At 40.4% G+C, this 12,153-nt stretch overlaps 1 protein-coding gene across 2 annotated transcripts in view; it reads right to left on the reverse strand.

Moving 5' to 3' along the window:
- The window catches only part of lekr1 (Leucine-, glutamate- and lysine-rich protein 1), a 190,211-nt gene that overhangs the window by 38,516 nt on the left and 139,542 nt on the right, over positions 1 to 12,153 (reverse strand). For both annotated transcript variants that reach the window (XM_080185588.1, XM_080185587.1), the window contains 2 exons: positions 6,431 to 6,508; positions 6,144 to 6,347 (listed from right to left, as the gene is read on the reverse strand). In XM_080185588.1, coding sequence (XP_080041714.1) covers positions 6,144 to 6,347; positions 6,431 to 6,508 — 282 coding nt within the window. The remainder of the gene's footprint in view (positions 1 to 6,143; positions 6,348 to 6,430; positions 6,509 to 12,153) is intronic.

Below are 12,153 nucleotides of genomic sequence, written 5' to 3' on the forward strand. Positions count from 1 at the left end.
CAATTAGATGAACAGTTGGAATTTTTCCCCCCACTTCTGGTTGTGCTCAAACTTGGTGCAAAAAAATGGTGTAAAAGATCTAATGGAGTCAAAAGATCTAATGGAGTCAAAAGCTCCAATTACAATTCTACAATTATTTAGCATTTGCCCCTAAAGAAATTGTAAATAAACCAGAGGTTAAAAGCTTATTTTCCTGAAAGTTTGGAAGCAAGCCATGCTATTCTCTTAAGGGAAGGCTTATTTTCTTCAAGGCTAGTTGCAATCATTTTTGAGATAATAAAGTTGTTCCCTGGTGTGAACACATTGATTTTTTTTTTAACTGATCATTCCTGTTATTTCACTTGTAGAATTACAAGCGTTTGGAAATAAAGACTGGTAGTAAATATTGCTTATACTAATAAAATTACACTGATACTTTCAGCTTTAGGATTTTACTACCGTGTACTGCAGACCGTTAATGAACCAATATGACAAGACACAAGTTAGTTATGTGCTACCAATTAACAGGTTTCAGTGAAGCAAAACGAAGAGGCTTAAATATGAACAAAAATAGATAAGGGGCACATATTGCAACATTTATAGTGTAGGAAATAAACTAGGGAATTAGATACAGTTATGTTCAAAATAGGTGTAGAATTAATAGCTCTAATAGAACAGGCTGCAAATTGAACTGCAGTAGAAAATAAACGTGGGGATTATAATATTTTTGGGAAGGCAGAATGGACAAGAACAGTTAACAGTGTTGCTGGAGGGAATAAATACAGTGGAGAGGACTGATGCAAATAAGAAAAGGGATTCAGAGTCAGTGGGATAGATATTGTTTTTTCCGCACAGCTACCAGTGTCCCCTATGATTCTGAAATTCTAACTTCATTCACATTTCCTAGTGATCTCCAGTATGCTAAGGTCTGCAGTAGAACCAAAGAACCATAGAAAATTACAGCTCAGAAACAGGCCTTTTGGCCCTTCTTGTCTGTGCCGAACCATTTTTTGCCTAGAGCCACTGACCTGCACTTGGACCAAATCTTCCACACCCCTCTCATCCATGTACCCGTCCAAGTTTTTCTTAAATGTTAAAAGTGACCCCGCATTTACCATTTTATCCAGCAGCTCATGCCACACTCCCACCACTGTCTTCGTGAAGAAGCCCCCTGCTAATATTTCCTTTAAACTTTTCTCCTTTCACCCTTAACCCATGCCCTCTGGTTTTTCCTCCCTTAGCCTCAGTGGAAAAAGCCTGCTTGCATTCAGTCTATCTATACCCATCAAAATCTTATACACCTCTATCAAATCTCCCAACATTCTTCTACACTCCAGGGAATAAAATCCTAACCTATTCAATCTCTCTTTGTAACTCAGCTTCTCAAGTCCCGGCAACATCCTCGTGAACCTTCTCTGCCTTCTTTCAACCTTATTTACATCCTTCCTGTAACTAGGTGACCAAAACTGTACACAATACTCTAAATTCGGCCTCACCAATGCCTTATACCATAACACTCCAACTTTTATACTCGATACTCCGATTTATAAATGCCAACGTACCAAAAGCACTCATTACAATCCTATTCACCTGTGAGGTCACTTTTAGGGAATTCTGTACCTGTATTCCCAGATCCCTCTGTTCAACTGCACTCTTCAGAGTCTTACCATTTACCCTGTACATTCTACTTTGGTTTGTCCTTCCAAACTGCAATACCTCACATTTGCCTGCGTTAAAATCCATTTGTCATTTTTCAGCCCATTTTTCTAGTTGGTCCAAATCCCTCTGCAAGCTTAGAAAACCTTCCTCACTGTCCACTGCACCGCCAATCTTTGTATCATCAGTAAATTTGCTGATCCAATTTACCACATTATCATCCAGATCATTGATATAGATGACAAACAACAATGGAGCCAACACCGATCCCTGCGGCACACCACTAGTCACAGGCCTCTCCTCAGAGAAGCAATCCTCCACAATCACTTTCTGGTTTCTTCCATTGAGCCAGTGTCTAATCCAATTTACTACCTCCCCATGTATACCTAGTGACTGAATCTTCCTAACTAACCTTCCATGAGGGACCTTATCAAAGGCCTTGCTAAAATCCAGGTAGACAATATCCACCGCCTTCCCTTCATCCACTTTCCTGGTAACCTTCTTGAAAAACTCTAATAGATTGGTCAAACATAACCTACCATGTGCTGCTTGAGCGCTCAGACTGCGAAACTGGGATTTTAGTGGGTGAGGGGGATCTTAAGGGTTAATCTCTCTCGAAAGTCTAGTTTTCTGTTTACATTTAGTAACTAACTGAAAGTTACTATTCATCCAGTCTAAATAAGGATATCCAAGTTCCTATACAACAACTCTAACTAGTTAATTAGGTAGCTAGCTTAAACTGGTTTCTGAGTGGAATGGTCATGAGTGGAAGAGGGGACTCACAATGTTGAAATGGCGGCGCGGGCTCATTGGGCCGAAGGGCCTGTTTCCCATGCTGTGTTGTTCTTTGTTCTTTGAGCTTTCACAGAGCTGATTCATCATAGCTTTTCTGGGAGCATAAATACAGGAATCTCTAAGTGCTGCTTATCTGCACTGAGTGTTTCTTAAGTGCACAGAGGGTGAAACTTGGAGTTTGATGAGTGAAGGATTTTGGTGAAGAGGGTAACTACGAATTAATTTTAAAAAATAAATTTAATTAACACAATAAAGATGGCAGAATGGGTGATGTGTCACAGCTGCAGCATGTGGGAGCTCCCAAATGCCATGGCAACCACATCAATAAGTGTCACTGGATTGAGGAGTTATGGTTCAGAATTAATGAGCTAGAGGCTGAGCTGCAGATACTGTGACACATCAGTGAAAGGGAAAGAAAGCTGGATGCTTTTTTTCCAGAAGTCAGTCACATTTCTTAGGTTAGTACCATCTGAATTGGTCAGCAGCCAGAGACAGGTGGGTGTGACTGTGAATCAGGCAGGTAAGCAGATCGAGAAGGCAGAAGTGGAGGATCCTCAGCCTTTGTAATTGAGCAACAAGTTTGAGATGCTTGAAGCCTATATGGATGTCATGCTCCAGGAACATAGAAAATATTATATATTTAAAAGGATTACTCTGAGAGTGGTTCACATGATTTGATGGTGATGTCATTAAGGTGTTTGCAGAGGCTGCTGGTTTATTTTCAGTTTTGTATCTGTGTGGTGCAAAGAGCAGCTCTTCAATAACTCTGTGTGTTAGTTTGAATCTACATGCACAAACCAAGACTTTTCTTTCTTTGTAAAATCCACAATCCCTAAAATAGCTAGGACATTACAGAAAGAAAGCTGGGAACAAGCAAGATTTTGCTTCAACGAGAACATCAAGAAAAGATCTGCGGGAAAAAAATCACTGTTGGCCCTCACATTTCAAATATTAAAAGGCTGGGAGAAAGCAACAACAGAATTGATGACTAAAGTGGCAGGGAGAAAACTCGGCGTGGATTTAAGAGAGGAGGGTTTCCAGTCAGAGAAAGGTGAGATTTTGGGCAGTATCTGGCATATTTGAAAAGATGGATGCTTTGCTGTACGGATGGTGTCATTTGAAAAGAAGGTACATTAAGTCAACGGTCTCCAGATTAGAAAGGAGAGTAATAGGAAGGTAGTAAAAAGCATGGTATGTATTTTTAAACCTTTACTGATGCTTGAGAAAATGACAGGGAACAAGACCAATTTCATCTTCAGGAAGAGATAAGCACATAGATGTAAAGCATGACCTTAACAAAGATAACGATTTAACATAAGCTCACATCTGAGAACTGACATGGATACATGACAAAGTTTATCAAAAAGAGACAGGATTGGTGAAGAATCCCAACAGAGACACAACATTCTGGCTGAAGTAATCTCTGAGAATATAAATGTCACCAGAACGAGGTTCAATCATTTGTAGTCTTCTCATGACCCTTTCTAGTTAAGAGATATGGAGAAGCAGTTTGTATGCTGTCAATCATCAAATATCATTAATGCCTGTCAATCATCAAATATCATTTTCTACAATAAAAATGAGCACATGCTTTGTGCTAGGGTAGAGAAAAATTCTAAAGGTAAAGTTTATTTATTAGTCACAAGTAAGGCTGACATTAACACTGCAATGAAGTTACTGTGAAATTCCCCTAGTCGCCACAGTCTGGCAACTGTTTGGGTCAATATACCTAACCAGCACATCTTTCGGGCAATGGGAAGAAACCGGAGCACCCAGAGGAAACCCGCACAGACATGGAGAGAACAACCAAACTCCGCACAGTCAGTGACCCAAGCCCAGAATCGAACCCAAGTCCTTGGTGCTGTGAAGCAGCCGTGCTAACCGCTGTGCCACCAAAAGAATCACAGGCTGTAATAACTACACTGATGCCAGAATACTACATTATCCTAAAAACAAGCCTGATGAGATTTGTCTTTATTTCTTAGTGTTAATTTGCTGTTTGATACGCTATGCCTGACTATTTTTTATTTCAAATAGAAGTATACTACTGTTACCAACTGGCTTACATCAGGCTTGATTACTTTTGTTGCTAATAGGCACAACAACTTTCTATGGCCATTGAAAAACAGCAACCTAGGCTCCAGCACTTCCACCAGACTCTTTGGATTGGATTTTCCCATCCCAGTGCAAGACCAGCCCACGATTGTTGGGCTCTAAAAAGTGGTGGATAAGGCCCAATTCCAGAATTCCTACTCCCATTCCCATTGTCGGAAATCTTGAAGATAAGGGTGCCTGCATGAAGCTATCCTGACATTGTTGGTTCCATTGCAGAGGTGTGAGGGGCAATTCTCCCAGAAAAATTCTAAGTGTTGAATTTGCCTAAAAATTGGAGTAAATCACGCTTTTTTTTCCCCGTGTGACTTTCAAAATGAAATTCCCACACTCTGTGCGCTGCAGAGTGCACTAGCATAAATCAGTCCAAAAATCAGGCGGCAGGGCCTATCCCCACCCAGAAGGCCGGTAGCATAACACTAAGCAGGCCACCGTACATGCGCTGACTAATCAACACCAAGATCAATGCACGCAGTGGCGCCGCGCTGCCTGCCTTCCAATTGCTGGCCAACTCGATTGCTGGTCAACCCCGTGACTCCCGCATCGCCTACTGTGCAATCTCCCCCATGGCCCAATCACTGGACCCCCTGAACATGCCCAGCCTCGATATTCCCTCCCACAACCCCAATCTCCTGATGTTCCCTCCTCCACCTCCGCAGCCCCAATCTCCTGATCCCCCTCCACAATCCCCCATTCTCCTCCCACTGGCAGCTCTGACCCCCACCCCAATGGCCAGCCTTGATCACAGTCCTTCCTCCCTCTGTCACTCAGCCCAAATGCAGAGTGGCAGTGGACCCCCAACCCCACCAACCGCCCCATGAGCTCTGTACATAGTGATTACGGAAAGGGGGGTTAAGGGGTATAGATGGGGCCATAGATTGAGGAGGCCTGGGCTGGAGGGGTTTGTGTATTATAGGGGGCATGTCGAGGAGGGAGATATATGGGCTCATTTAGGATATATAAAGTGAGAGAGCAAATTATGTCTGAGGCAGGGCATGGATTTCGAGACCTTTCAATTATCCCCAGAGCTAGGCTGATTTTCAGTGTGTAGAGGTGAACCTTTCGTACTCGGCATCTGCCCACCTTGATTTCTGCCTTTTGGTAGATGCCTGCACCAACTCCAGCCCATACCTGCCATGAATATAGCATAGGCAGTACTACCAGCAGAAGACACGATGATGACAATGGAAATGGCTGAACTCATGATTCCCACCTCCAAGATAAAAATTGTTGCTGAACTTTAAAGCATGCCATTTTTGTGGCATCTGTAGGTAGATAGATGGATAGACAATTGAATAGACATTAGAATCTCCTTGATGACATTACAGGGGTGTTAAGGAAGATGAGGAGACACCACGGTCGAGGTTATTTGCATGGGAAGAGAGACAGGTCTTTTTTTTAAATTAAAGTTTATTTATTAGTGTCACAAGTAGGCTCAAATTAACACTACAATGAAGTTGCTGTGAAAATCCCCTGGTCACCACACTCCGGCCCCTGTTTGGGTATACTGAGGGAGAATTTAGCATGATCAATGCACTTCATGATTTGAATGTTTGTCATTTCAAATGTTCTTTTTAACAGCACCATCATCTGATTTTTACCTTTCTTGTTTCAATGCAGCCACGTTCTTTTCTGCCTCACGTAGGGCAGCTTTTAGAGTCAATAGTTCATTTAGTGAATGTGACGATTGGTTTAGTATTTCTGACTCCTTGCGAACTTTTGCTTCTAGCTGTTGTTCTAAAATCTTATACTCTTTTTCAAAAAGCAGTCTTTGTTCCTCTTTTTCTTTCATTTCTTTTTGGTGTCTGTGATAATATAAAGAACATTAGTGGTCGAAATTATCTTCTGCATTATCATTGCACAACAGCAATGGAAACCTATTACTTACCTGGATTCTCCTTCGTCGTGTGCACACTCCAGTTTTGTTATCCTTGAGAGGAGATCTGCAGCTTCCTTTGATTTATTCCTGTGTAGACATACAATGATCATTAGATTTCACATTGTCCATTCTTGTTAAATAAACACCAAAATCAAAGACCAGAGGGCAGAACTGAATAGCAATCCCAGAGGCCAGAACTGAATAGTAATCCTAAACAGAAGTCGAATTTGGAAGCCTGGTATAATCTTCCACAAACTCTGTTTTTCTCCCATTCTGGCCTCCTGTGGTATCCCCTACTTTCTCATTTGTCTATGACCCAAGGTCTGGAATTTCTTCTTCTATTCCTTTTTGTTCTCTATCCCTTTAAGGCACTGCTTAAAATATCCCTCTGACTAAATGTTTGATCACTTGCACTAATGTCTCCGTATGTGGCTTGGTATACATTTTGCTTGATTATGGTCCTGTGAGCTATTGTTGTTACAATGTTCCTGCAGACCAGCTCTAATTGATAACATTGCAGATCTAAAGTATTGTTTATTTAAAAGTTTACTTTTGTCACAAATAGGCTTACATTAACACTGCAATAAAGTTAATGTGAAAATCCCTGAGTCGCCACACTCTGGTGCCTGTTCGGGTACACTGAGGGAGAATTTAGCATGGCCAATGCGCCTAACCAGCACATCTTTCATACTGTGGGAGGAAACCGTGGCACTCAGATAAAACCGTTGCAGACACGGGGAGAACATGCAGACTCTGCACAGACAATGATGCAAGCTGGGAATCAAACCCTGGTCTCTGGTTCTGTGAGGCAGCAGTTCTAAGCACTGTGCCATCATGCCACCAGTACTGTAATGTGAAAAATATTGGATTAATATTGAATGCTTATGCCTTATGTTGTTGATATAAATAAATGAATTTGTATTTGTTTTTAATAGAAGGCACATGAACTCCTTCAAAATGTCACAAGGAAGCTAGTCAGCAATTTGTGTGACCACATACTGTTATTTTCAGAACAGAATGTGTTTAAAAAGAAATATTCATGACCAACACTTTGTCACACATTCTATTTATATTAATGAATTCTCTCAGAGGGTTGTTAGTCTTTGGACTCTTACTCAAAACGGAGTGGAAGCAGGGCCTTTGAATATTTTTAATGCATAGGTGGATAAATTTGTGATAAGCAAGTGGGTGGGAAGTGAAATGTAATAGTTATAGGCAGGAATGTGGCGGGGAGATTCAAATCAACTCAGCCATGATCAAACTGAATGGCAGAGCTGGCTCAAAAGGCTGAGTGGCCTTTTCCTGCTCCTAATCTGTATGTTCGCATTGAGAATGGAAAAGTGGTACCATCCAATTGCCCCATTAGTTAAAACTGCAGTTGCATGTTTAATTTTTTTTTAAATTGCCTGCAAACTCGCTAGAAATGTGAGGAAATATGAGTGAGGCAAGGGAAAGAGGGCTTCTATCAGCTTGGTGAACAAGACAAATAGTATACTTTCTTACCTCAGAAATAAGCAGAGAAAAAGTTAAAGTAAAGTTAAAGTTTATTTATCAGTTACAAGTAAGGCTTACATTAACACTGCAATGAAGTTACTGTGAAATTCCCATAGTCGACACAGTCCGACTGGCGCCTGTTTGGATCAATGCACCTAACCAGCGCGTCTTACAGAATGTGGGAGAAAACCCACACAGACACAGGCAGAATGTGCAGACTTTGCATTTAGAGTGACCCAAGCCGGGAACTGAACCCAGGTCCCTGGCGCTGTGAAGTAGCAGTGCCAACCACTGTACTACCGTGCCAGTAAGGACAGAGAAAGAAGATTAATTGGGATGAGTGAATTCAATGCCAAATCAGATCAAGAAGTGGAAGAGAGGGAAATTTAGATTTGATAAGGGAGAAAAAAGAAGAGAAAGAAAAAGTAAGAGAAATGTGAAAAAAATTCAAATTAACATTTTAAAATCCTCTAAAACAATTTAGAACTTAAAGAAATGAGATCCCATACTCATAGATGTTTAATTTCTGGACTAGGGAGGTTGGTTAGCAGTCATTAATAATTATCACAAAGTTAAGGAGTATTCATACTTATCATTACTAGACTTAATTTTTTCTTACAAATTTAACATGCAATCAATGTGTAAGTGAAGTAACTTCATGAAAATTATAAGGATATTATATGTTGGATGTTCTTTTTCCAAAGGTATTGGTGTTCAGTGCAAATCAAGTAGAAATATGTGGTGATTCTTCTTCATAAAGTTGAACACTCTGTCTAAGCTATTGAGATTTTCTAGTGTCACTTGAAAAATTCTCAGTACTTCTTTCTCTGGAGAACATCTGTACTACATTAACTGGTATCTTTCAATCCCTCTCTTTCACTGAGATGTCTAACTGGTGTTTTCCAATCCTATCTATCTCTAGCTGTACACTATGTTGCCTCTCATTCCCTCTCCCGTATGACTGGCATAGAGAAAGGGTGGCTTGAAAACTTTGTTAAAAGTACTTTTAAGCGCAAGGACACAACTGGAAGAAAGGGGTCTCCCTTACAGCACCATTTTAGCCTACAGCCTGAAATTACCGAAAGTAAATTAAGGGTTTCACATCTCTTCTGCACTGGAAGCAGGCAATAATGAGTCCAGCAAACACTGAAGGAGATGCTCTATAGTCTTCAGGCTAAAGTGGGAAACAGATTTAGTGATGCCACAGTTGATGGAGGCCTGTAGGCCTGAGGCCTGCAGCTATCTTTTTTTGCAATTTTATTTCTGCTTTACTGTGGCTTTAGAGAATGCCTAAAGTCATTTTGTATTTAATATTTCTTGGTAGACACTGATCTTAATCTATCCTGTGCTTTGATTAATTAATCAATAATACTCAGTAGTGACCTGCTTCTCAGTTGAAATGCCAAGCAGCTGCTGTTTAGACTGACACTTTGTTTTCCATTTCAGAATTCTAATGGAAGTTATACTTGTTTATCAGAAGCACTGTTCTACAGTCTTCTGTGGTCCTTGGACTACTGACCAAGTTTCTGAATAATCTTACTTGGTGTGGCCATCTGAAGCATTAGAAAATGATGTCTGATTAATAGACATAACACCTGATTGATGGGAGCTGAGAAGACACCATCAAGAGCTTCAGAAACAACATGGATATTGCAAAGTCGGCATGGCCTTGCATTCCCTGTGAGAAACACTGATAAGAGCTGAGATTTGTTTTGGGAAAGATTACCAGGCCTCAAAAAGGCTGGAATGGAACCAAGGATTTGGCTTAAAATGGTAACTGCTTCAGGGACTCAATGCTGCAGCATAGTGGAATAGTCACCTCTGAACACAAGAGGGAGAGCCAGGAACGAAGTGACTGACTGTGTACCCATCCATTGGGAATACTCAGTAACTTGATAATGCATGTATCAAGGAAAAGGTAAAATTACGTGCTAACTTCGGGGGGGGGGGGGGGGGTCATGGAACAGACTACATTGGGGTTGCAGTTTGTGTTTAAACAAACATCTATCTATCTTCATTGCTTCAGGTGTATACAAAGCGATTTCTCCTTTCAATAAAGTTATCCTTCACCCTTTCTTATTTTCTTCTTATTTATATAGTATCAATTACAATTGTCATATTATCATCATTATTCAATATTCAACAAAATTGCTGTTTTAACACAACACTTATCATTGTACTCATTCTTCATAGTACTCATGATTTTTATATCCAAAGTATGACTTTGAACATAAGTGAGACTGAAAGGGACTTAGGCGACTCTTTATAGGCTGCAACATTTGTCCCATAAAACATTTAATGTATCTGTTCATTTGCATTTTCTTTTTTCAAATATCAACATAACTGTTTGTTTCTAGCATTTTCTGTTCTAATTTCAAATTTCCAGCACTTCATCTTTTTATTTTTCTTTCTACAAAGTAAAACTTGACCAATTAACTAATACTTGGCCAAACTCCCTTGGAGTGTCAATGAGTGGCAGATTGCCATGCTGTACTCACTTATCTGCACTAAAATTCTTAAGCCCCTGCCTTAACTGACCTTGCTGACTCAGGCTGGGGTGGGACACGGGCAGCGTGGTGGATCCCAGCTCAAGCATCAAAATCCAAAAGACTCGCAGTGAAGGAGGACACACCCTCTTCTTTACAGCATTAGTTAATGTAAAGCAAGTGAATTTGAAAGTGCCATTTAAAATAACAGGCAAGGGAGAAGTTAAATGTATAAGGCGAGTGGATGGGTTTTTAGAGGAGGAGGGTGATGAACATTTAGGGTTGGACTTGGGGGCTGGGATTGGGGATCCAGGGAGGTGGGGTCAGTTATGGTTGGGTTGGGGGGGTTCCAGCCAGGTGGGTTGGGGAGGGAGCTCAGGCCAATGGAGGGGGGGGGATCCTGTGCGGTGGTGAGGGGTTCAGGGGTTGTGAATGCTGTGCTCAGGGTGCTCAGTGGGGGTGTGGGGAGTTTCTTAGAGTTCCAGGTGTGTGTGTGTGTGTGTGTGTGTGTGTGTGTGTGTGTGTGTGTGTGTGTGTGTGTGTGTGTGTGTGTGTGTGTGCGTCTGTGTGTGTGTGTGTGTGTGTGTGTCCCAAATTGATTAGATGTTTTAAATAGTGGCACTGAAATTAGAAGTACTTTTATTTCTTCTAATTCTTCCAGAGTAACTATTAGCATATTACTGGCAGAACCATCCAAAGTTAGTGATCTAAATTACATTGTCAGATGCAATTATCTAGGGGAAATTAGTATTTCTGGACAATTACAGCATAAACCCTTACCTGGGAACCTTGGAGAGGGATTCAACAGCGTATCTTTGGAGTATCTCCCAAATTTGACGCTGGGGAGCCAGGAAGTCAAGGGCCATTATTTTAATCTTGTAGTCTGTCTAATTATTTTATAATACGATCCATAATTAGTTATTCTTTGTACCTACATACAAATTTAAGAATTCTTATTATATATTATAATGTTTCTGTTGTTGCACTCTCATGTCTCTGAGTCAAAAGGTTGCAGTTTCAAGTTCCATTCCAGGAGTCGAGTACAAAAAGGAATCAAGCTTGATACTCTAATTCATTCTGAGGGAAGGGTGAACTGATCAATGCCCCCCCACCTGTACTCACGTCAGAAAAAAAATCACTGTCTCTATGGGACATTCTGTGGCCATAAAAGGTACTATAGTAACACAAGTTATTCATTTCTTTTTTTATATAAGCGATTCACAAGCAGGAACAAAGTTCCCCATACTCAGACTTAAAACATAGACAGAGAACTCCTACAAATATACCACAAGATCCAACTTGCAGTGATCTTGGGATATACTTTGCTTCAAGTTACAAAGGAACAGAAAGTAATGTACAACAAGACTGTAATTAAGTTGGGTGGGGTAGGCTGATTACATCAAAAATCATGACAGCAATGATTGAAATCAGAACAAAACAAGACTGCTGTTAAGTGGTGCAGATTTTAGACAATCGGTAGAATATATTTAATTTTCAATAATGGAATGTATGCCAACAACCATGCTTTAATGATCATTATACAGTAGGTAAAGTGGAATTTTCACTAACTTTCAAAGAATGGTAATGATCTCACAGTAAATTCAATGAATGTCATCAAAATACAATATATTTCCTTTTAACAACCACAGAAACTTAAATTTATTTTAATGAAACAAAACATTCCCAGGTGTTTCACAATTGGTATTACAACTTCAGCAGAATTGGATCTAGTGAGGATTTCAGAATGTTGGA

Source organism: Carcharhinus amblyrhynchos, chromosome 3 (assembly GCF_965287045.1).
Source record: "Carcharhinus amblyrhynchos chromosome 3, sCarAmb.v2.hapA, whole genome shotgun sequence".
Lineage (NCBI taxonomy): Eukaryota > Metazoa > Chordata > Chondrichthyes > Carcharhiniformes > Carcharhinidae > Carcharhinus > Carcharhinus amblyrhynchos.